Genomic DNA, 26,321 nt, shown 5'->3' on the forward strand with positions numbered 1-26,321 from the left:
ATGTAGTTGTTTTGCAGCATGACACTCACATTTTTTGTGATTTGTTTTAATAGTTAGAAAATTAAATGAAAATACTTCACTGAAAATTATGCCATAGTAAAAAACACAAAATAAAAATAGTGGGAAATAGGATGTAGTACTTATTCTATGGGTACTTGGAGATTTGCCTTTCCGTTCTTGGAGATATATTAACTATAAAATGAATTGTATGAAAAAGAAAAACAGACTTTTATGCGTTTATAAATAAAGGGCAAATAGTTTAGAAGATTGACTTAACTATTCTTAACTATATGGCAGGACTCATCCAGGTACAGACCTTAGCAATTAGTCCTTTCTGACTTGAATTTTCAGAAGCTACAGCTCCCCCAACAGGGCTTTCTAAGCCCAGCAGCTGAGGATATGTCATGTGTTCTTGTTCCCCTTTGCTGTCAGCATGGTTTTCAACAGGACAGAAACAAGTTGTGTTGTACATAGGATCATTTTATGAAGGGGATTGTAGAGTTTGACTCGAGAAACTAGCATCTTCCTGAGTGGTGATTGTGTGTCGAATGTGAACGTGAACATAAGGAGAGCTGATTGTGTGTATGTAATGTGAACATGCATATGAAAGCTGGTTGTGTGTATGGAATGTGGACGTGCACATAAGGAGGGTGTGTATGTAATGTGGACGTGCACATAAGGAGGGTGTGTATGGAATGTGGACGTGCACATAAGGAGGGTGTGTATGTAATGTGGACGTGCACATAAGGAGGGTGTGTATGGAATGTGGACGTGCACATAAGGAGGGTGTGTATGGAATGTGGACGTGCTCATAAGGAGGGTGTGTATGGAATGTGGACGTGCACATAAGGAGGGTGTGTATGGAATGTGGACGTGCACATAAGTAGGTGTGTATAGAATGTGGACGTGCACATAAGGAGGGTGTGTATGGAATGTGGACGTGCACATAAGGAGGGTGTGTATGGAATGTGGACGTGCACATAAGGAGGGTGTGTATGGAATGTGGATGTGCACATGAGGGTGTGTATGGAATGTGGATGTGCACATGAGGGTGTGTATGGAATGTGGACGTGCACATGAGGGTGTGTATAGAATGTGGACGTGCACGTAAGGAGAGCTGGCATCTGTCCATTGCCAATTACCTTTGTAGTCACAGGCTTTTACAGTTGAAATAACCAATTTTATTGCTGTTCAGTGATGACTTAAAGCAAATTTTATAGAATTTCCACATTTGAAAGTCACCTTCATTTCCATGTCTCTCCATTCTTGCTTCTCTTACAGAGGATGTGAGGATTATCTGCCTTGCCTGTTTTTCTCTTCATTTCAGGAACAGCTATTTTGTTGGCAGGGGTATGATGACAGGGGCCTTGACTAATCATAATTAGACTCTGAATGACTTTAAAAGAACTGGAGCTGCCGGGTGGTGGCGCACGCCTTTAATCCCAGCACTCGGGAGGCAGAGGCAGGCGGATCTCTGAGTTCGAGACCAGCCTGGTCTACAAGAGCTAGTTCCAGGACAGGCTCCAAAACCACAGAGAAACCCTGTCTCGAAAAACCAAAAAAAAAAAAAAAACAACTGGAGCTCTTTTAAAATTTAAAAAGTAATTTTTTATGATTTTGTAAGTTTACTTTATGAAAGTAAGAGACTAGTATAGTAACTATAGGCACCTACTTGCTAACCTTAAAGCTGATTGAGTCATTTTCCACTTTACAATAAGTAGCAATATAGGCTACCCTGAAATGGAGGGTTCTGAGGTTTCTTTAGTTCCTTTTAGTTCCTAATTCCTTACTTAGTTTCTCAGTAACTTATAGTGTGGATTTTTTTTTTTTTGGTGGATTTTTCAGGCATGGTTTCTTTGTATATCAACTCTGGATATCCTGGAACTCACTTTGTAGACCAGGTTGACCTTGAACTCACAGAGATCCATCTGCCAGCCTCTGTGTCCCGAGTGCTGTGATTAAACTCCTGAGCATTCTTCTATTGGTAATGTGGATTGTAATGAAAGTGTATCTTGGAGAGCAACTAAGTATCTTTTAAAATATACAGACAAACTTTCAGTAATGTTTGAAGGGTAGGACAAAGTTCTTTTTTGCCCATTTGGTGAGTTGACAATGTGATGCTTCCCCCCCCATTCCTGCAGCCCCAGGGAATACTTTACGTTTCTTTCTACAAAGGCATTCTACATGGTCATGATACCACCAGTTGGGTTTGTTTTTAAAAAGTGACACGTTACTGTTTAGTTCTGCTTCTTTATTCAGCCCCAGCATGACCTTAGAGCAGATACCTGCTTAGAATCATGTTTGCTTCTCACATTGTATTAGTATTCTTCAGTTTGGGAGAATTAGTTAATCTTCTCTGGATATTACAGTCTGTTTTAGTTAGGGTTACAGTTGCTGTGATGAAATAACATGACCAAAAGCAACTTGGAAGAAAGGGTTTATTTCACTCACATTATAACAGTTTATCTTCAAATGCAATGAGGGGCAGGAACCCAAGAAGGGGAGGAACCTGGAGACAGGAGCTGATACAGAGGCCGGGAGGGGGCTGCTTACTGGCTTACTCCTCATGACTTGCTCAGTCAGCTTGCTTTCCTATAGAACCCAAGACCACCAGCACAGGGACAGTACCTCTCACAATGGACTGGGCCCTTCCTCATCAACCACTAATTAGAAAATGCCATATAGCCAGATCTTATGGCGTGCTTTCTCAGTTGAGGTTCCCTCATTTCAGGTGACTCTAGTTTGTGTCAAGTTGACATAAAACTATCCAGCACAGCCTGAGACGTGAAGATTACAAGCTAGTTGCTTTATAAAACATCTTTTATTTATTTATTTATTTATTTAAAATATTTATTTATCTATCTATCTATTTATTTATTTATTATGTATACAATGTTCTGTCTGTGTGTATGCCTGCTGGCCAGAAGAGGGCACCAGACCTCATTACAGATGGTTGTGAGCCACCATGTGGTTGCTGGGAATTGAACTCAGGACCTTTGGAAGAGCAGGCACTGCTCTTAACCTCTGAGCCATCTCTCCAGCCCACATCTTTTATTTTTAAGATTGTCCAGTGTTTCTTCATTATTAAATCCATATTGCATTTATTTAACAGGACTATCAGCAATGATGCTGTGGCCTTATTGTCTCTTGCAAGGAAGCATATGGTTTGAATTATCTAATAACGGATGATGCTCACTTTGATTTCTTAATTAAACATGTTCATTAGGCAACTTCCTTATACCTTGTCTTCTTTATAATTAATAAATATTTCCTGGAGAGATACTTTACACTTCTATAAACACCTTATTCCTCATCAAGTTTAAGTTGTTAATATGGATTTCTAATTGTACTTAATAGTTTATAATTTACCAGTAAGAAATGTTTCAACTTGACTCTTGTATCCATATAACATTCCTCACTGTTCTTTGATTATTTATCTATTTATTTGGTTGGTTGGTTGGTTTTTTAAGACAGGGTTGGTTTTTCTGTAGTTCTGGCTATCATGGAACTCACTCTGTAGACCAGGTTGGCTTCAAACTCAGAGATCCACCTGCCTCTGAGTGCTGGAATTAAAGGTATTCACCCATCATCATTATTATTATCATCATCATTATTATTATTTTGAGCCAGTTTCATGTAGTGACTGACCTCACATTTGCTTTGTAGCAGGGAGTGACCTTGAACTCTTGATCCTTCTGCCTCCTCAAGTACTGGGATTTTAGGCATATTCAACTATGCCTGCCCTCGTTTGTTCTTCTGGTACAGAGGTTCCAGGTTATCCCCATACAATAAAGCCAACCTTCTTTTTAGCAGAGTGGCACTCCAGGCACCATAGCCCGTGCTGCGATCCTAGAGCTGGGAGACTGAGGCGGGGGGATCATGAGTTTGAGGCCAGGCTGAGTTGCATAGTGAGATCTTGTATCCCCAGAACAGTGCTACCTCCCTCCATCCTTTACAGTGTGATTTTGGGCATTATAAGTTGGAAAAAAGTATTTTCTATAGAGAAAATTTTTTCTGAGCTTAATTTGGGGGTAGGGGAGTCATTCTTGATTTCAACTAGCATTTCTGGGGATGATCAGATTCACATGAGGAAAGTCCAGTGTTATAAAAAGGTCAAAAGTGTCATATCCCACCCCTCCACCCCCCGCCCTGGGTGGCCTTGAACTATAGATAGACCAGACAGGCTTTGAACTCAAAGACCTCTGCCTGCCTGTGCCTCCTGAGTGCTGAAATTAAAGATATGTGCCACCACACCCTGTCCAAGTAGAGATGTGTTTTTTTCTTCACTATTGCTTTTATTGAGGTATACAATTTTCTCTGCTCCCCTCCCTTCCTCTCCCTTCCCCTTCAACCCTCTCCCATGGTCCCCATGCTCCCACTTTACTCAGGAGATCTTGTCTTTTTCTACTTCCTATGTAGATTAGATGCATGTATGTCTCTCTTAGTGTCTGCATTGTTGTCTGGGTTCTCTGGGATTGTGATTTGTAGGCTGGTTTTCTTTGCTTTATGTTTAAAAACCACTTATGAGTGAGTACACATGATAATTGTCTTTCTGAGTCTGGGTTGCCTCACTCAATATGATGTTTTCTAGATCCATCCATTTGCCTGAAAATTTTAAGATGTGATTATTTTTTTCAGCTATGTAGTTCTCCATTGTGTAAATGTACCACATTTTCCTTTTCCATTCTTCAGTCAAGGGGCATTTAGGTTGTTTCCAGGTTCTGGCTATGACAAACAAAGCTGCTATGAACATAGTTGAGCACATGCCCTTGTGGCACGATTGAGCATCCTTTGGATATATACCCAAAAGTGGTATTGCTGGGTCTTGAGGAAGGTTGTTTTCTAATTTTCTGAACAATTGCCATAATGATATCCAAAGGGGCTGTACTAGCTTCTACACCCACTAGCAATACAGGAGTGTTCCCTTTTCCCCACAACGTCTCTAGCATAAGTTGTCATCAGTGTTTTTGATCTTGGCCATTCTTACAGGTGGAAGATGGAAAAAAAAATCTAAACTAGATTTTCCTAAAAGTTAAAAGAGGATCATAAACATTGTCCCACATTTTTAGAAGCCACTCTGCTGTCGTTGATTATATTTGTTATGCAATCATTAAATAAATTACATACACCAATACAGTAGGGGCATGCATGTGTAATATGAAGTACATATACCTATATATAGTAAGGGCATACATGTGTAATATCAGATGCATATGCCCATACAGTAGGGGCATACATGTACAATATGAAATAGTTGGACAGTCTCTCTCGAAACACAATATCTGTGAGTACCCTGAGTGGAATTAGCATGCAAGTCTTGAGGAGAGTACAGATAAAGGCAGATTTGTCTTTAGATCTACGAACAATTGTGTTGTACAAATTTTTCTTTTTTTCAGAATTAAAAGTTTCTTATAATGTGGTTTTGATCATGTTCATTCTTTCTTCTCCCAAATCTTCCCAGATCTACTTACCTATTTTCCTACTTACCCACAGATGTCTTAATTTTTTTAATCCTGCATGTTTTCTTTGAAGAGAGATAATGATACCCTCTATATAGATCTTACAAAGAGTAGGTAAACTAGCCTAAAGGTGGGTGCTTGGCGCAAGCCTTTGATCCCAGACCTTGGGAGATAGAGGCGGGCGGATCTCTCAGGTTTTAGGCCAGCTTCAAACAAACAAACAAACAAAAAACTGTCAGCATAGCACCTAGTATGTAGAAAGCACTTCATAAACTTAAGTTCTCTTCATGTTATGGACAATATATGTTTTAATGATTGGTTCAAGGAATAAGTGGACTAATATATTAAGAATATTTTCTAAACAGTACTAGTGATGCTGTCTGCTCTTAATGATTTTTATGAAAAAGAAAGGTTTTGATGTTTTTAGCATGAGAGAATTTAAAGTCTGGTTTAGTAGAGGAAGGCTGGGGAGCTGACTTAGTGGGTATAGCATTTGACAAGCAAACACAAAACCCAATTTGCATCCCCAGAACTCATGGCAGAACTTCCTGGGTGTGCAGTTGGTCTGTAATCCCAGTGTGTGGGATGCAGAAACAAGACCTCCCCTAAGCTGCTAGCTACCTGGCTAGAAGGACCAAAATGGTATGCTCCAGATTCATCAGGAGCCCCCATTAATACATATATACATACATACATACATACATGCATGCACAGCATACATACATACATACAGAGTTTGATTAGAGCAGAATGTTGCAAATGCTAATTAATGTAGCATTTAGGGATAATCTGAATTGTACCCTGTAGTTAAGAAAGTATCAGATAATCAGTTCTTAGCCCACCTTTTTTTTTTAAATTTTTTAAACAGTAGCAGAACAAATGGTTTCCTTCTGTCTTTTAATTGCAAAAGAAATAAATAGTAAATCAATAACTTTAGGCCAGAGTGTTAATGAATATTGAACTATCAGAACCCATTTGTTTCCTGTTGATAAATGGAAATATGTAGCGTGTGTGTGTGTGTGTGTGTGCGCGCAAGCGTGTGCACGCTATATAGGTTTGCATAGATATATTTATTAGGAGGAGTTCTGGAGATGTGCTAAGCAAGTGTTCCCAGCCCCACTATGTAAAACCAGTTGTGCATTTTAGGTTATGGACTCAAGAGCTAGTAGGATTAGTAACTTATTCTTTAAAAATTAATTTTATTAGCTAAAATTTCAGAGATGACACGTTGTGTACATCATCAAATCTTGAGTATCATTTCTACTTTTATTTTCAGAAATTTAATAGCATAAATCAATGACATATCAAAATACATTCATATATAATTTTTCTGTAACTGATTCTTTTAGCTGGTTTACATATTAGGAACATATTAGAGGTTTCTCCTTTTGTAGGTAGCATTTGAGAGTTAGGAAAATTATTTATATTATATATACTACAGGTCAGAGTTCAGGAGTCCATGATCTCAGTGTCTGTTACTTTTATTATCTGTATTATTTTATTATATTGGTACTGAAAGTACAATGGATACCCTGATAGTTTTTGGGTGGGTTCTAGCACTGTCTCTGTCAGTGAGTAATCTCAAGCAGGTCACCTTGAAATCTTTTGCAAGCTCTGTATTTATGATTCTCTGATTACTAGTGCCATTATGTTACATAGTTAATGTTTGCCTTATTTTCCTATAGGTTTGGTTAAACTAATTCATCTTGACTGTTTTAGGTTGATTATTCCAGACCTTCAGCAAAACATAGGAAAGTAGCTACCTCATTCCGTGATACTTCACTAAAAGACATCCTAGTGTTAGCATGTTCACTCCTGAAGCAGGTAAGTCAGTAGGAGAACTATGGGAATCTTAATTTCAAATTAAATGCTTGGAATGAATTTCAAGTGGATTGTTTACCTTTGATTTTGTCTTTAAAAGACTTGTGATCAATCTTAAAAGTAGTAAATCTGTATATATTTTTTACTCCCAGGCTTGGAAGATGAAATCTATAGAGAATTCAGTGTTTGTGTTATAAGCGATAGTACTTTTTTTTTTTTTGCGAAAAGAAGAAAATAAAACATAAACAAAAAACAAGTTTCCACCTCCTCCCAGCCTCCCATTTCCCATCCCCTCCTTCCACCCTTCTCCCCCTCCTCCCACCCTTCTCCCCCTCCTCCCACCCTTCTCCCCCTCCCCCCCACTCCTCTCCCCCTCCCTCTCCAGTCCACAGAGCAGTCCGGGTTCCCTGCCCTGTGGTAAGTCCTAGGTCCTCCCCCCTCCGTCCATATCTAGGAAGGTGAACACCCAAACTGGCTAGGCTCCCACAAAGCCAGCACATTAAGTAGGATCAAAACCCCATGCCATTGTCCTTGGCATCTCATCAGCCCTCATTGTTCGCCATGTTCAGAGAGTCCGGTTTTATCCCATGCTTTTTCGGTCACAGTCCAGCTGGCCTTGGTGAGCTCCCCGTAGATCAGCTCCACTGTCTCAGTGGGTGGATGCACGCCTCGTGGTCCCGAATTCTTTGCTCATGTTCTCCCTCCTTCTGCTCCTCCTTGGGACCTTGGGAGCTCAGTCCAGTGCTCCTGTGTGGGTCTCTGTCTCTATCTCTATCCATCACCAGATGAAGATTCTATGATGATATGCAAGATATTCATCAGTATTGCTCTAGGATAGGGTCATTTCAGGTTCCCAATCTTCAGCTGCCCAAGGAACTAACTGGGAACCTCATCTTGGGCTCTAGGGAGCCCCTCTAGGGTCAAGTCTCTTGCCCACCCTAAAGTGGCTCCCTTAACTAAGAATTGTGGTTCCGTGCTCCCCTATCCACCTTTCCTTTATCCCAATTCTCCTGTTTCCCAGGTCCCCCCTCCTTCCCTTCTACCTTTTCTCTCCCCATCTCCGGAGCCTTACCCCCATCCCACCCCACCCCCAAGATCCCATTTTCTCCCCGGAAATTTGGTCTACTTCCCTTAGCCAAGAGGACAACTATATGTTTTTCCTTGGGTTCACCTTCTTACTTAGCTTCTTTAGGTTCACCTATTGTAGACTCCGTGGTCCTTATTTATGGCTAGAAACCAATTATGAGTGAGTACATCCCAAGTACTTTTTAACCTTCCAACTATAGATTGTTTTATGTTTGATTTTATTTATTCTATTTTAGTTTAGTTTTATTAATGTTTTTTTGTTTTTCAAGACAGGGTTTCTCTGTGTAGCTTTGAAGCCTGTTCTGGAACTAGCTCTTGTAGACCAGGCTCTTTTCGAATTTACAGAGATCCGCCTGCTTCTGCCTTTCAAGTGCTGGGATTAAAGGCATGCTCACCACCAACCCTACTATGGATTTTTAATTGGACGGGCCCATTGAGGTTTACTTTTTTTAATCTGCCTGCCCATGTTTTGATGGGGATACAGTTTCCATTTTTTCATAATTTTCCCAGAATTATTCTAATAGTTTCTTTGGGAAATAAGAACTTCCTACTTGTTTCTTAGTGCACGGTGGAGCATGCATGACTTTGGTATGCATGATATTAGGCTGTGTTGTATAACGAAGGGTTCCTTCACACTACTCAGACTTGTTTCTTTGGTGCTGTAAAGCATTTTCCAGAACACCTCACTAAGCTCTGTTTACTGTCTGTTCAGTTCTCTTTTATAGTTTGAGTGTTTTTTATAAATATTGGGGACCAGAAGTGTTCCAGATTTTGGAGTGTTTTGAATCTTAGGATATTTATATAGACTTTATCAACTGAAAAATTTAAAAATCTGAAATATGAAATTTACCAAAATTCAAACTTTGAGTATTCAAGAAGTTTTAGATTTGCAGGTCATTTTAGATTTTAATTTTTGGATTAGAATTGTTAACTGGTGTGTTAGCATTCACAATCACTGTAGTAGGTCTGTTTTAATAACTATTATTTTAAAGATATTCTTGTAGTGTAGAAAAATATCAATAACAAAGGTAGATAAAATAGCAAAAATTGATGGTCTTGGACTTATCAACTGATTTAGTTGACCACTCACAGCTAATCTTCTTTCATGTATGCTCCTGTCTCCCTATCTGATTTCTCTTTGTATTATTTTCTGAGCAGTCTAGGCTTCTCTACAAATATTTCTACTTTTCAGACTGTATGGGAATGGACCTTATCTAAAGGCGTCAGGATTGCACTCCAAAAGCTGGTGTTCTGTACCCAACTAGGACATATCCTAGGCCTAGCAGCCACATGGCCTTTGTTAGTTGCATGCATCTCTTTTATACAAGAAGTTATCCCAGATTTTCTTGAAGAAAATTAAGTCTCAGCACTGTTCAAGCTAGTGAATTCTATGCTTTCTTCATACAGTTGTGCTATATAAAGTATTTGTTCTAAAACCTCATATATTTTTCCTATGAGACAGGCTATTACTATGTAACCCTGGCTTGCCTGAAGTCACCATGTAGACGAGGCTTACCTTGAACTTACGGAGTCCTGTTTGCCTCTGCCTACCACGTACTGGGATTAAAAGTGTGTACCACTACACCTGGCCTAGGTTACCTCTTAGAACTTTAGAAGGCGATCTGCAATATGTAGTTAAGTGTATTTTTTTTCTCATTTTAGAAGATGAAATTTGAAAGTCGTCTACTATTGTAGAAATTTGTGGACAAAGATTTTTCCTTTTTTCTTTTTTACTAGTTTATATTTCAGACTGAAGAAGTATTTAAATTTATGAAGTTGAAATTTATTTGCTCATAATGTTTTGTTTCTTAATTTTAAGGTGTTGGCCAAACCTTTAAATCTTCAGGATCAAGATCAACAGAATCTGGTGATGCAAGTCTTAAAACTGGTTCTCAACTGCCTGAGTTTTGACTTCATTGGAAGTTCAGCAGACGAATCCGCAGATGATCTTTGCACAGTGCAGATTCCGACAACTTGGAGAACAAGTAAGAAAAGAGATGTTTAACATGAGAGTTGGTCAACATACATGGTACAGAATTAAGCAACTCAGCTGACCTACTTATAAGTAGTTAGCTCTGCTCTTTTTTTAAGTGGCCTAATAGCTACATAGGAGAATTGTAGTTCAGAAAAGCCACTGACACTCAATATCGAATGCTTTGTCTAGTTCATAACTGCTGTATTTTAATTTAAACAGTAGAAAATAGACTTGTTGGGAAAGGTTAAGATTTTTGTTTGGAAGCTTCCACATCGTAGTGAGAAAGTCTAACAGTTATCCAGTGGTAGTTTTCAGAATTAAAGTTGAACAGATCAGAGTAGGGGACCCAGGAGAGCAGAGTTGTGATTTACTTCCTGACGGGTACACCAAGAAGAGAACAAGGTCTCCCTCATGGAGCAGACTGTGTCACTAGGGAGCCTTAGGTGGGGAGGCTGGAGAGCCTTTGTTAAGGAGGCTTTGTTCTCAGTTGGGTCTTTCCCACCTGTGTGGCAGGGAGACTGGCCAGCTTTGCCTCTGTGGTTGAATCTCTCCCTCCCATAGCTATTTTCCTTGAAATGTTAAACTAGAAAAGCTTCAGATTTGGGGATATCAAACATGATAGAGAATCAACATGTAAAAATTTTTTTAAATGACTTCCAATTTAGCAATCAAAGATTAATAAACAAGGTTAAATAAACATTCCACATCTTGGTTGTGGTGATGAATTCATAAACCAACACATGCAATAGAAATGCACAGACTAAAAATAAGTACACACACCTGAGTACATATAAAACTGGACTCAGTACAATTGTGAGATTGTGTTGGGCTCCCTGACTGTGGAGCTGTAGTGTTTGTTTTTATAAGAGATCACCAGTAGGGGAAAGTGGGCAAAACGTGGCATAGGTCTGTATATTGTATGTGACTCAATAATTTATTAGCTTAGAAAGTTTTAATTTTTTAAAAGAGTTGGAGAACTAATATATAAGGTGAAGAATAGAAATAAACTTTAAAAGGGTGTGATTAATATCTCTTATTATTAAAAAATACAAAAAATATATAAAGAGCTATAAAAAAGGTAGAACATTCCTGTGACAAGAATGAACATTTGCCACATAATTTAACAATTTAATAAACAACTTAGAAGAGAAAGTTAATTAAACTTACAAAGTAGAATAAAAAAAGCAAGATGTTTTGATAGGAGAGAAAATGTCTGTAAGAAAATAAGGTGACGCCAGGAGGTTGAGATTTGACTATTGGAAGTTCTAGAAAGGGAGACAGAAGGAAAGAACAGAAGGAAATTCGAAAACCCAGTAAGGTTCTCAGCATTAAAGTACAAGTTTATGTATTGAAAGTTGTACCAGGAATCCAGAATGATGAGTGGAAAGATGTGCACTAAGCTTCGTGTTCATGATGTCCCAGAACAAAGGCTTGCTGTGTATGAGAAAGGAAAAAAAAGCCCAGCTGCAGCAAGTGGCCATATTGTATGTAGAAGTCTTGACATTCTTACTTGTGTGGTGTTTTAGTGAAAGTAATGGTGTTGGAAAAATCATCTTTTTTCCAGTTATCCTGGAACCAGAAACACTGGATCTTTTCTTCAATTTGTATCACTCGCTCCCACCACTACTGTCTCAGTTAGTAAGTATAAGTCACCCATTGCTCCTTAAAGATAAAATACCCTGATAGATTGTTGTTACTGTTCTGTACTGCTGGGGAATTGAACCTAGGGCCTCACATCTTCAGGGTTGGAGTGTAACTGCACTGCATGTCTAGATTCTGGTTTGTTTTTTGGACAGGGTTATGCTGTACAGCCCATGATGCCTTCAAACTTGTCTTTCATCCTCAGCCTCCTTAGTTCCAACGTCAGCCTAGAAACTGTGATTCTTTTTCTAATCTGAAGTGTAAGGGTAATGTATATTTACTCTTATATTCTGAATTACTTTAGAAATTCTTCTGCATTAATTGAGTTATGTTTCTCAAGTAGCTCTTTTATTTCTGAGTGTATTTTGTTACATTACCCATCAGAATTTGTTAATAGTTCATTCTGCTTTTTGATTAAACTCAGAGCCATTAACTTACCTTGCTTACCCACAGCCAGGACAGCCTGCCAACCTGTACCTAGATCTCACTCCCTCATCAGGGCAGACCTCACTCAAGTTCTTCCTTCTTCTAACCTTCTGACTGTTCTTCAACCTGACTGGCTATATGTCTTAGGTGTGGCAGGGAGTCTCCATCAGAAATCTCTCAGAAGCAAAGCTGATCCACTCACTTAATTTTGTTCTCCTTACTCTTGTACAATCAATTTTATGTTGAAATTTTCTTTGCTACATAGAACTTTGAGACTATGAGCAACATCTTTATTGAGTATTAAAGATCTAGCAATGTTGGGAAAAATGTAAGTTTAATAAAAATGTCTATGGTGCTAGTAATTAGAGGTTTGTGTCTCTGGAAAAATGTTCAAGATTTAAATTGTATTTGTTTAAATATCACAAAAGAAAGAGTATCACTAAGTGCTCTACTGTTGAGCTTCATCTCTAACTCAACAAGTCTTTTTTTGCATCTCTAATGTAAGGTTTAATCTGAGTTTCATAGAGTGCTTATCTGCAGCTGGCCTTGATCCTTTTGTCTTTCATCAGGAGAATTGCTTTTAGTTGTTAAACAAGCATGAAGTCATATGATTATGTTTTAGTATAAAACAAAAAAAGTACCTCTGATTGAAAAATGTGGGAGAAAACATCTGCTTTGTGATAAGTAGCACTATGCCTGGTTATGTGTGCTTATCTTACTTCATCCTCATGATGACCTTGCAAGATGAATGACACTGGTCTTGCTAGGTTGACCTGAAAAACAGAAAACAGACCCAGAGTGGCTAATTGACTGTAACATGTGGTCCTGTTTGTTGGGGTTTCTGTCCTGCCCAGTTCCCACAGCCAATTAACCCCAAAGAAAATCACAAAGAGAAGCCACATTAGATATTAACTGATTGGCCCATTAGCTCAGGCTTCATATTAGCTCTTATAACTTATATTAACCCATTATTCTTATCTATGTTAGCCACATAGCTCAGTACCTTTTTCAGCTGGACAGGTCACATCCTCCTTCTTCTGTGGTTTAGACAGGATTGCAGGAAGAGCTTCCTTCTTCCCAAAATACTCCTGTTCTCATTGCCCCGCCTCTACTTCCTGTCTGGTTGTCCCGCCTATACTTTCTGCCTGGCTATTGGCCAATCAGCGTTTATGTAAAACATAATTGATAGAATAAAGAATTGTCCTGCACCAATTGACTTTCACCAAGGCAGCAGAATAGACACAGATTAAAGCTCAGGGCTTTTTATCCCCCAAACTATGTACTGGTGTTTGCTTTTAATACACTGATGGTTCCCAGTCCTGTGTATCAGAGTTGCCTAAGGAGGATAGTTTTTGTTTTTTAACAATAAGAGGCAGTGGGAAACTAGAACACGGCCCAAACAGAAAGATTCCGTGTGTGCTTTTTCTCTCCATTATCACAGACAATTTGTATGAAATCTCCTATTAGAAATATTTTAATATTGGAAACTAATGGTGTTTTTTTTTTGTTTTTTGTTTTTTTTTTTTTAAAGTGGGCAAGTAAATATGTGAACCCAGATAAAGCTTGCAGAGACCAGCTTGTCCTTTGGGTTAATGTGAAGACAGACTGCAGTAGCTGCTGTTGGAGTTAGGAACCTAAGTGATGAAGTAGCCTGGGAACTTAGGACGATAATTAGGTCACAGAGACCTGCTTGGGAACATTCAGAAAGTTACTAAATGTTCCAGCAGCATTTTCCAGCCCTGTAAGATACATGAATGGTGTGGGATATATTTCATAACCAAAAAAATTAATTATGTGCCTGATTCAGTCAAGGATTTTTTTTCTCCTTTGCAGGATCCATAATATATAATTTATAATAATCTGTAACTTAGAACACGGGGTCCATTGGTTCACAGACAGAATGGGTATCTTAAACGGTTGGGAACCTTCTGAATGTATCCAAATCTAGTGCCTGTTTTGGCAGATTTGACATATAAAAAGTACAAGACAGGAGATAAATAATCAGAATGAGGAATCCAGGTATCCAGCAAGACAAAGAGGTGGGATAGGATGTAAATAAAATAAGAACACTGGTGTATCGACATCTTCCCCGCCCCCATAAGAATAACATAATGAAGCCCTCCTTTTTAAAATTTCTTTAGTGTGAGCTGGTGGTGGTAATGCATGCATTTAAACCCAATACTCGGGGAGGCAGAGATAGGTGGATCTCTGTGAGTTCAAGGCCAGCCTGGTCTACAGAGCGAGTTCCAGGGCAGGCTCTAAAAACTACAGAGATCTTGTCTTGAAAAAAATGAAATTCTTTTGTGTGCATGTGGAGTGCATGCTTATGTGTACGTGTCTGTGTGTGCGTGCACGTGTATGTGTGTATGTGTCTGTACAGAGATGGACCAGCATGTGGAAGCCAGAAGAACTTGTTGTCTTTCTCTGTAGCTATTAATCTTGGTCCCTTGGGACAGGATCCTGAACCTGAAGCTCCCCTCTTTTGGCTAGAATGGCTGGCCAGCAAGCTGCTGGGGTCTGTCTGTCTCCCCCCAACACTGATGTTGCAGGCATGTGTGGCTATGTCCAGCTTCATATTCAGGATTTTGTGAAAGTGCCATCATCCACAGAACCATCTCCCCAGCCCACGTGTTCCCTTCCTTTGTAAGATTGAAATCAAAAACTAAACCAAAAATGTCAGGGTTTTGAAAGTCAGAGAAGAATGTAGTATCCAAGCAGAGGAGACTGAGAGTTTAAAAATAACCTGAGGAATGCCTACAGGTGCTGTTTTAGTATGGGGCAGAGGCTTGTGGGAGGTGTTAAAATTGAAATGAAAAAAGAGGATTTTTGTTGTTTTCTCTTTTAGGCACTTTCATGCTTAGTTCAGTTTGCTTCTACAAGAAGATCCTTATTCAGCAGTCCTGAACGTGCCAGATACCTCGGTAACTTAATTAGAGGAGTGAAAGGGATACTTGAAAACCCGCAGGTATTTATGAAGTGATTTAACTCATGCTTAGCATATAGAAGTTGTATTTCTGCTCATTTATACATAATAAAGTTTTTAATTTTTTGTGTTTCTGGAAAAAATAGTATTGTACTCATCTTCCTGAGGTCTCATTTGCCATAGTTAGTTTTTAGAAAATATTGCAATATTTTTGATGGTGACTTGGTGCTCTTTCTCTCTGGCTTAAGTGACTGAATAAAAGCCAAGCATTGTTATCACTGTACTTACTTTCTCTGTTGTCACTAGTAAGTGTGCAAACTGCTGAAGTGATTGAGGCTTATGTCTGCTTTTTGAAGTAGGAGACTAAATTAATGGTTAGTATTGAAGTAAGTTGCCTTCAAGTATGAAATAATGTTTTTGCCCTCTTGTGGACTCCTCAGTTTGTAGCTTTAGAAGTAGACCCTGCATTAGCTCCAGAGCTTTGGTGTCAGTGCACACTTGCAGAGGTGCTCATGAGAGGTTTTGGAGTGCCTAACAAGTAATTGTATCACTCTTAATTTGGTTTTTCTACCTAATAGCATTCTGTAGAGGCATAAACGATAGCTTAAAGAACTTTACCTATGCTTCTTGTTACTGGCAATTTCGGGAGCATCTTTGTATAGAAGTAAAGTATTATCATTCTACAGAGGCATTTGGGTTTGTTTTCCCAGTTCTTGAAGATTTTGTTTGTTTGTTTTTGATTTTTCAAGACAGGTTTTCTTTGTGTAGCCTCGGGTGTCCTGGAACTTGCTTTGTAGACCAGGCTGGCCTTGAACTCACAGAGATCTGCCTGCCTCTGCCCCCTGAGTGCTAGGATCAAAGGTGTGTGCCACCATGCCCCTGTGAGATTTTTTTTTGTTAATTTTAATTTTTTACAATATTTTTTATTTACTCTAACAATTTTGTCTGTGTATATAACATATTTTGCTCATGTGCAAACCAAATACCCCTTGCTCACATCTTCTTTACCCAGTACTTCCTGGGTGGAATCTATAACATATGCATTTGTTTTTATCTTTTTCATTTTAGTTCAGGTCTGATAGGTGGGCTTTTACTTTAAAATCATATGTTATCTGTGTAACTTACTGTTATGAGCTTTATTATGGGAGATACTTGGCCAGTGTCAGCTATTTCTCTTAAGCTGTTTTCCTTCTCATGCTAATATTTCACTGAAAAGTCAATCTGGCGTTTTAGTATGCAATGGTATATTTAATACACAAGTGTGTATTAAAAGACCTTGTTGTAAGATGTATTTTTGGAATTTGTCCTAGATAATAGATACTATTTTTCTTTCCTAGAATCCCCATTAGTATAGATTCTTTAAGTAATATTATTGTACCAGTTCATTTTTAAATTTGGTTATATGCCAGCTGCACTGCGAAGTGTTGAGATATAGCGGTAACATCTGTACTGTATTCAGACCAGTCATAGTTGCCTGGAAAGGCCTTTTTTTGGTCTGTTCCTTTACCTTTTTTTCTAAAGGTCCCCTGCATGCTTTAGAGAGATTCTGTTAAACTTTGTTACTTTAACGCAGTTATTTGTTTGAATACCTTTGTTAGAGGCAGGAAGTTAACTTGGAGCCATAGAACCTATAGATACTCAGTAAGTGTTGAATTCTAAGAATTTTCTGTGTTTGGTGCACTTGTAGGACACACGCGCGTGCACACACACACCACACCACATTGCATATGTTTTTTGTGTAGTAAGTTCCCAGACATTTTAATTTAATCATCTTGAAGAGATGCTGCTTCTAAAAGCTCTACTTTAGGGGCTGGAGAGATGGCTCAGAGGTTAAGAGCACTAGCTGCTCTTCCAGAGGTCCCGAGTTCAATTCCCAGCAACCACATGGTGGCTCACAACCATCTGTAATGAGATCTGGCACTGTATCCTGGAAAGTGTATATATAATAAATAAATAAATTTAATAAAATAATTTCCTTTTAAAAATAAATAAAAGCTCTACTTTAGATTTCTTACTGTTAATTGACAATGACACTAAACTTAGCAGGTCTCATTTGTTTTCTAATATTGTTATCTACCCAACTGCCACAAAGTAAGTACCCATGAAAACCAGGGGACTTAATAAAAATACTTGGAGATTTTTTTATCAATTTTCTTGAAGAGCCTTTCTTTTGCATCTTAATTTAGGGTTTGTCTGATCCTGGTAATTATCATGAATTTTGTCGATTTTTGGCTCGTTTAAAGACAAACTATCAGCTGGGAGAATTAGTTTTGGTGAAAGAGTATGCTGAAGTTATTGGATTGATTGCTAATTTTACTATTACTAGCCTACAGGTAAGTACAAATGTATAATTGAGATTAAACTGTAATTTTAAAAACCATTTTATTGGTATAGGTTTGGTGGAGGTAGTTTCTTTTTAAATATTTGAGTACTTGATAATTATTCTTTACAAAGTTTTTGGTAAAATAAGTCATTGCAACACAAAATATAAAAATTGGCATTCTGTTTAATATCTAGTCATTAAATCTATAGTCAGATCTATGTAAAGAAATAAAAGGATGGATTGCATTATGGGAGAATTGCAGATTGTATTATGTGAAAAGTCCTTTGTAAGTTGATGGGAAGCTCTGTTTCCACTTGGTTTCAGTGCTTGTAAAATATTAGTGGAATTGGATCCTAAGAAAATGTGTTATTATTTTAGCAGTCATTATTGTAAGTGGCATAATGAAAGATGTTAGTTTTTGAATACTTCTTGATTTGTGAAATTTGTGTGGTCCTTAGATATATAATCAGAATAAAAGTTAATTTTATCAGCGCCAGAGATGTGACTCAGCTGGCAGAATGCTTGCCTAACATTCACAGAACCCCAGGTTCTATCCCTACTGTCATGTAAACTGGGTATGGTTGTGTGTATCTATAATAGCACCACTCAGGATGTGGAGAATCAAAAGTTAAAGGTCCTTCTCAGATACATTATGCATTCAGGGCTAGCCTAGGCTTTACAAGGACCTTGTTCAAAACAGAAAAACACAAACTTACAACAACAAAAACCCAGTCAATTTTATCTGCAGTAATTTTACTCTATGATTTTTCGTCTAGAAAGCTATAATGTCATTTTGAATAACATTTACTATGTTTCTTTGTAGCATTGGGAGTTTGCCCCCAACAGTGTTCATTACTTACTAACTCTGTGGCAGAGAATGGTAGCATCGGTTCCTTTTGTGAAATCAACTGAACCCCACTTGTTAGACACTTATGCACCTGAAATCACCAAGGCTTTTATCACTTCCCGATTGGAATCTGTTGCCATTGTTGTGAGGTATTAAAATATTAAATGTCTTATGTTTATCTATCTTGGAATTATTAAAGATTGAAGTAAAATGTTAAGGTTCGCCATTGTTGGTGTACGGTTTCATGAGTGCTGACAACATGTACAGTTGTATAACCACCATCGTACACATGATAGTAAACATAGTACCATCACCCTCGAGATAGTATTGGTCCCTTTTTAATTAGCACACAGCTCTGGCAATAACTAATCTGTTTTCCTATTATTTTAGCTATTTCTAGACTATTGTGCAGGTATATAGCCATCAGTATTTGCTTTTGAAATCTGGTGTTTTTCATTTGGCACATGCGTTTGGAATCCCTCCGTGTTGTATCAGAGGTTCCTTCTTTTTCATCCCAGGTAGAAGCCCGTCTGTGGATGTGTCAGGGCACCCATTGACTGTTCATGGATACTTGGGTTGTTCACTTCTTTAGCAATGGGGAAAACTGCTGGCTTCATTCCTGTGTACAGTTTCCTTTTTTTTTTTAATTTATTTATTTATTAAAGATTTCTGTCTCTTCCCAGCCACCGCCTCCCATTTCCCTTCCCCTCCCCTAATTAAGTCCCCCCCCCCCCAGCCCGAAAAGCAATCAGGGTTCCCTGTCCTGTGGGAAGTCCAAGGAACCCCCCACCTCCATCCAGGTCTAGTAAGTTGAGCATCCAAACTGCCTAGGCTCCCACAAAGCCAGTACGTGCAGTAGGATCAGAAACCCAGTGCCATTGTTCTTGAGTTCTCAGTAGTCCTCATTGTCCGTTATGTTCAGAGAGTCCGGTTTTATCCCAGGCTTTTCCAGACCCAGGCCAGCTGGCCTTGGTGAGTTCCCAGTAGAACATCCCCATTGTCTCAGTGTGTGGGTGCACCCCTCACGGTCCTGAGTTCCTTGCTCGTGCTCTCTCTCCTTCTGCTCCTGATTTGGACCTTGAGAATTCAGTCCTGTGCTCCAATGTGGGTCTCTGTCTCTGTCTCCTTTCATCGCTTGCTGAAGGTTAATATTCAGGAGGATGCCTATATGTTTTTCTTTGGGTTCTCCTTATTTAGCTTCTCTAGGATCACTAATTATAGGCTCAATGTCCTTGGTTTATGGCTAGAAACCAAATATGAGTGAGTACATCCCATGTTCCTCTTTTTGTGTCTGGCTTACCTCACTCAGGATAGTGTTTTCTATTTCCATCCATTTGTATGCAAAATTCAAGAAGTCCTTACAGTTTCATATGAGCATAAGTTTCCATTTCATTGTGTAAAATATCTATACAAGAGGGTTTCCTGGTAGCATGGTAAAAAGCTACCAAACCATTTTCCAAAGTGGCTCTAACATCTGTACATACACTTACCTACATTATATGAAAATTTGAATTGCTTTGCACTTGATGTTTTTGTTGTTGTTGTTTTTTAGTTTTATAGTGAGTCTAGTAGTTATGTAGTGAATATGAAAAGACGTGTACTCTTCTTGTGGTTTTAATTTGTATTTTTTTAAAGATTTATTTATTTAGTTAGTTTACAGTGTTCTGTCTGCATGTGTGCCTGCAGGCCAGAAGAGGGCACCAGATTTCTTTACAGATGGTTGTGAGCCACCATGTGGTTGCTGGGAATTGAACTCAGGACCTCTGGAAGAACAGTGTTCTTACCCTCTGAGCCATCTCTCCAGCCCTTTAATTTGTATTTTGTCTTTATTGTTTGTCTGTCAGATTTGTTGCCATGGGACTGGATAGACAGCTGTGTAACTAAGCACTGGCTTCTTTCTCAGAGGACTCAGGTTCAATTCCCAGCACCCATCTGGTGGTTCACAGCCATCTGTCTCTTAACTCCAACCCTGAGAATCCAAAGCTCTTTTTTGGCTTCCATGTTTACCAGGCACACACATAGTTCACAGACATATACACAGGTAAAGCACCCATACATATAAATGAAAATGATTTTAAAAAAATTTAGCTAGTTCCCTTTAAATCTGGGTTATTTCCTTAGATTGAGAGTTTAGAAGTTTGTATAATCTGTTCACATTTCGTTTGTTAAAATCGTAGAGACTGTTTTCTCTCTCACTGCCTGTTATTTACCTTTCTACCTTCTGAGTCTAGGAGAGTGTACGCTTTACGTTCCCTGAGCTCCTGCTTATTATTTTTGTTTTCTATATCTTGTTTGGTGCCCTGTCTAAGGGATTTTTTTGCTTCATTCCAAGTCAGAGCTTTCCTTTACATTTTTATAGTGTTAAGATTTTGTATGCCTTTAATCCCAGCACTCAGGTGCCAAAGGCAGGTGGATCTCTGAATTTGAGACCCAGCCTGGTCTACAGAGAATTCCAGGACATCCAGGAATATATAGAGAAACACCAAACCAAATGAAATGTACACTTAACGTGTGTAATCCATTTGCAGTTAATTTTTGTTCTGAGTGTGAAAACGTCTACTCCGAGCACTTGGAATACTGAGGGGCATAGTCACAAGCTCTGTGTAATGTGTGGAAGGCCAGCTTGGGTTACAAAGGAAGTGTGTCTCAGAAACAAAAAAATGAACAAACAAAAAAGCCAGGCTTTCTATATTATGTTATATGTATATCTTGTCTGTATATATGTATATTATGTTAACAATGTGTAGAGTCCAGGTTCTTCTTGTCTCCATCATGTTTATTTTGGATGTGGATAAGGACTGTCCTTTCTAATTGAATTTCATTCATACTGTTGTTAAATATTAATCCACCACATGTATGGTTCCATTTTGAGACTCTTCTTACTAATCCACGTATCTTTCCACCAGTGCCCTGTCTTAGTTACTATAGGTAAAACTTTGAAACCAGGCATTGTGAGTGTATTTTGGCTACTATACCTCATTTCTTTTTCTTTTTTCCTACAGTTTATTCATGGTTGAGTGCTCTGCCTGAATGTACACCTTTATGCCAGAAGAGGGCACCAGATACCCCTAGAGATGGTTGTGAGCCACCATGTGGTTGCTGGGAATTAAACCCAGGTCCTCTGGAAGAGCAGCCAGTGCTCTTAACCGGCCATCTCTCCATCCCATCATTTCTTTCTTCATGTAAAATTTAGCATACATTTGGCAGTCTTTTTATTTCATTTAAAAAGTATTATTCTGTGCAGGAGAATATATGCCTGGCACCTGTGTCCAGGTCAGAGGAAAGCTTTGTGGAGTTGTCTCTGTCCTTCCATCTCTATATGCATGGTTCCAGGTGTCCAGGTCAGGTCCGTAGGCTTGTCAGCAAGCACTGTGCTCGTTGGTCTCTCTGTCTGACCCAGTCTGTGAATTTCTATAAGGAAATTCCTGTTTTGATAGAATGTTCTGAATCCCAGATGGCTGGGACTGCAGCAGTATCAGATCCTTGGTTAGCAGACATGGTCCATCTTTCCTTTGGTTCCTGTAGCTGTTTGGCTTCTTCTGTCAGTACTTTATAATTTCAGCTTTTAGATTTTAGAATACTTAAGTTAGATTTAGTTAGTACCTTTGGATTAAATTGTTATTTATTTTTGAGAACAATGTCTTAAATTTACATCTAACTGAGGCTGGTCTTAAACTCCTGATCCTTCTGTTGTGCTTGAATTATAGGCACGTGCCCCCTCCCAAGCTTGCCATGCTTTTTAAATCATATGACACTGTTGTTTAATATTCCATTTTCCTTTCTTCTTTGCCATTGGAGAGCAGCACAGCTGGTTTTGTGTTTTGAGCTCATTTGTTATGATCTCGGTAAATTCACTTCTTAGTTCTAGTAACTTTTTGTGTGTGGGGGGGGGTCTTTTGATAATTTTTGTGTGCATAGTCATATCAGCTTCATATATGCGGTTTTACTTTTTTTTTTTTACCTTCCAATCCATTTGTCTTTTATTTCTTGGTTCATCATAGCACTTTTACATTGCAAAGTTTCTATGTTGTGATTAATATGTACCACATTATAAGGGAATGAATGTCCTTTGTGTTTCAGAGATAACTTAGATGACCCCCTGGATGATACTGCTACCGTGTTCCAGCAGCTGGAGCAGCTGTGCACAGTCAGCAGATGTGAATATGAAAAGACGTGTACTCTTCTTGTGCAGCTGTTTGACCAAAATGCACAGAATTATCAAAAGCTCCTGCATTCAGCTTCTGGGCTAGCTGTTGATATGGCAATTCAAGAAGGTCAGTCTGTGTCACAGTTGTGAGCAGCAGTGTTCTGTAGTGAGGAGAGCCATCAGTCACTGTCAGAGCCTGCTGTGAGCTGGGTGGCACACCTCTTTAATACCCACACTAGGTTAAAGAGGCAGAGGCAGGCAGATCTGTGAGTTCAAGGCCAGTCTGTCCTGCTGTAAACAGTTCTGTTTTTCCCAATGTCTCTGAGTAAACCATTGATTTTATTAAAGCTATTGGGTATTTTGGTGACTTGACTGTTGATTATTAATATTTTTCTGAGACAGAGGAGACAACTCAACATGGACTCTGTAGAACAGCTGTTAATGATCCTCAAGGAAACAGTGTGATATCATTGTCTTTGCTAGTCTGTACCCATCTTTCCTATAGTAGATTGCAAACTCTGCCAAAGTCAGTTAGTAAAAGAGACCTCATCAGATTTTACTATTATTTGGGTATCCGTCTTCCCTGTGTTTTTTATTTTTATGTCTCACTTTCCTTATTATTTTGTCTTTAACCTGACTGAAGTAGGGTATACTTATTTTATTTATTTACTTATTTATTTATTTATTATGTATACAATATTCTGTCTGTGTGTATGCCTGCAGGCCAGAAGAGGGCAAGAGATCTCATTACAGATGGTTGTGAGCCACCATGTGGTTGCTGGGAATTGAACTCAGGACCTTTGGAAGAGCAGGCAATGCTCTTAACCTCTGAGCCATCTCTCCAGCCCCCTACTTATTTCTTTATATACCATTAAATACTTTGAGGTAGATAGCAGGGACTACTTTTCTTCAAATTTTTAAAATGCAATAGGAAGATGAAAGAATTTATAGTTTTTGCTATTTGTCAGGTTAGTATACAAAATAATGGATTTCACTGGCATAGCCAATATTTGTGTTATTATACCATGTTCTTACTCATTCCCTTTCCCCTCTTCCTCCACGTACCCTTTGCTCCTCTCTGGCTGTCTCTTCCTAAAGAGAGTCACTCCTGTTTCTATGTCTCATACATTCTGTGACCTTTCTTCCCCTCTCCTCCTGTGTCTAGTTTCATAACATATACACACCTACAGATTTTTTGATACTTTTTAAGTTTTGTTGCAGACTCTAGATCTTTCGTATCTTTTTTTTTCTTAAGCATTGCTTTTATCATATAAATCTTGATGTTTTAGTTTCCTTTTAGCTCAAAAACATTTTCTAATCAAGGAATGTCTTTCTTAACTGTCTTTGTTAGACTGATGCTTTTCATTTACAGGTATTTGAGCTTTTCCTGGCTCAGTTTACTGCTTTCTGATTCCTCCCCTGGTCAAGTGCCACATTGTCTGCTCTCACCCTTCTGAATTACTGGGACTTGTTATATGAGTCCGCATGTCGTCTATACTACTTTATATCTTTCTTTTTTTTCTTTATTTTATTTTTTTTAGTTGTTGCAAAAAAAATTCCCCATTTCCCTCCACCTCCTCGCACACATCGCTCCCTCCCCCATTCCCCTCCCCTCCCATTCCCCCCCACTCCATTCCCCCTCCCTCTCGAGAATGAAGAGCAGTCCAGATTCCCTGCCCTGCGAGAAGTTCACGGTCCTCCCACTTCTATCTGGGACCAGGAAGGTGAGCATCCAAACAGGCTAGGCTCCCACAAAGCCAGTTCATGTATTAGGATCGAAACCTAGTGCCATTGTCCTTGGCTTCTCATCAGCCTTCATTGTCCGCCATGTTCAGAAAATCCGGTTTCATCCCATGCTTATTCAGTCCCAGTCCGACTGGCCTTGGTGAGCTCCCAATAGATCAGTTCAACTGTCACAGTGGGTGGGTGCACCCCTCGTGGTCCTGACTTCCTTGCTCATGTTCTCCGTCCTTCTGTTCCTCATTTGGGTCTTAAGAGCTCAGTCCGGTGCTCCAATTTGGGTCTCTGTCTCTATCTCTATCCATCGCCAGATAAGGGTTCTAAGGTGATATGCAAGATATTCATCAGTATGGCTATAGGATAGGGTCATTTCAGGTTCCCTCTCCTCAGTTGCTCAAGGTACTAGCTGGGGACATCTCACAGGACACCTGCGAGCCCCTCTAGAGTCCAGTCTCTTGCCAACCCTAAGATGGCTCCCTTAATTAGGATATATATTTCTCTGCTCCCGTGTCCACCCTTCCTTTATTCCAACCATCCCATTCCCCCAAGCTCCCCCCATTCTCCCCTTCTCACGTTTCTCACCCAATTCACCCTTAGCCCCATGCCACCTCATCCCCAAGTTCCCAGGTTTTGCCCTGGAATCTTGTCTACTTCCCATATCCAGGCGGATGATTATATGTTTTTCTTTGGGTTCACCTTCTTATTTAGCTTCTCTAGGATCACAAATTATATGCTCAATGTCCTTTATTTATGGCTAGAAACCAAATATGAGTGAGTACATCCCATGTTCATCTTTTTGGGACTGGGATACCTCACTCGGGATAGTGTTTTCTATTTCCATCCATTTGCATGCAAAATTCGCGAAGTCATTGTTTTTTACTGCTGAGTAGTACTCTAATATGTATATATTCCACACTTTCTTCATCCATTCTTCCATTGAAGAAAATCTAGGTTGTTTCCAGGTTCTGGCTATTACAAATAATGCTGCTATGAACATAGTTGAACAAATGCTTTTGTCATAAGATAGGACATCTCTTGGGTATATTCCCAAGAGTGGTATTACTGGATCTTGGGGTAGGTTGATCCCGAATTTCCTGAGAAATCGCCACACTGATTTCCAAAGTGGTTGCACAAGTTTGCATTCCCACCAGCAATGGATGAGTGTGCCTCTTACTCCACAACCTCTCCAGCAAAGGCTATCATTGGTGTTTTTTATTTTAGCCATTCTGACAGGTGTAAGATGGTATCTCAAAGTTGTTTTAATTTGCATTTCCCTGGTCACCAAGGAGGATGAGCATGACCTTAAGGGTCTTTTGGCCATTTGAATTTCTTCTGTTGAGAATTCTCTGCTCAGTTCAGTGCCCCATTTTTTTAATTGGGTTAATTAGCATTTTAAAGTCTAGTTTCTTGAGTTCTTTATATATTTTGGAGATCAGGCCTTTGTCTGTTGCAGGGTTGGTGAAGATCTTCTCCCAGTCAGTGGGTTGCCTTTTTGTCTTGGTGACAGTGTCTTTTGTTTTACAGAAGCTTCTCAGTTTCAGGAGGTCCCATTTATTCAATGTTGTCCTTAATGTCTGTGCTGCTGGGGATATGCGTAGGAAGTGGTCTCCTGTGCCCATATGTTGTAGAGTACTTCCCACTTTCTCTTCTATCAGGTTCAGTGTATTCAGCCTGATATTGAGGTCTTTAATCCATTTGGACTTGATTTTTGTGCATGGCGATAGATATTCTTCTACAGGTTGACAACCAGTTCTGCCAGCACCATTTGTTGAAGATGCTTTTTTTCTTCCATTGAATACTTTTAGCTCCTTTATCAAAAATCAGGTGTTCATAGGTTTGTGGGATAAAATCTGGGTCTTCTACTCTATTCCATTGATTGACTTCTCTGTTTTTATGCCAATACCAAGCTGTTTTCAATACTGAGGCTCTGTAA

General features: G+C 39.1%; 1 protein-coding gene across 5 annotated transcripts in view; it reads left to right on the top strand.

The window, feature by feature from the left end:
- Ranbp17 (RAN binding protein 17) overlaps positions 1-26,321 on the top strand; it is a 337,456-nt gene that overhangs the window by 33,689 nt on the left and 277,446 nt on the right. For 4 of the 5 annotated variants that reach the window (XM_041676345.1, XM_041676347.1, XM_041676349.1 and 1 more), the window contains exons 6-12: positions 7,179-7,283; positions 10,186-10,351; positions 11,906-11,979; positions 15,254-15,373; positions 17,518-17,664; positions 18,478-18,650; positions 22,582-22,775. In XM_041676345.1, the coding sequence (XP_041532279.1) occupies positions 7,179-7,283; positions 10,186-10,351; positions 11,906-11,979; positions 15,254-15,373; positions 17,518-17,664; positions 18,478-18,650; positions 22,582-22,775 (979 nt within the window). The remainder of the gene's footprint in view (positions 1-7,178; positions 7,284-10,185; positions 10,352-11,905; positions 11,980-15,253; positions 15,374-17,517; positions 17,665-18,477; positions 18,651-22,581; positions 22,776-26,321) is intronic. The other variant, XM_041676348.1, reaches the window with a different exon arrangement.

This window comes from Microtus oregoni, unplaced genomic scaffold (genome assembly GCF_018167655.1).
Source record: "Microtus oregoni isolate MIOR12 unplaced genomic scaffold, Mior012 000027F_ref0000203, whole genome shotgun sequence".
Lineage (NCBI taxonomy): Eukaryota > Metazoa > Chordata > Mammalia > Rodentia > Cricetidae > Microtus > Microtus oregoni.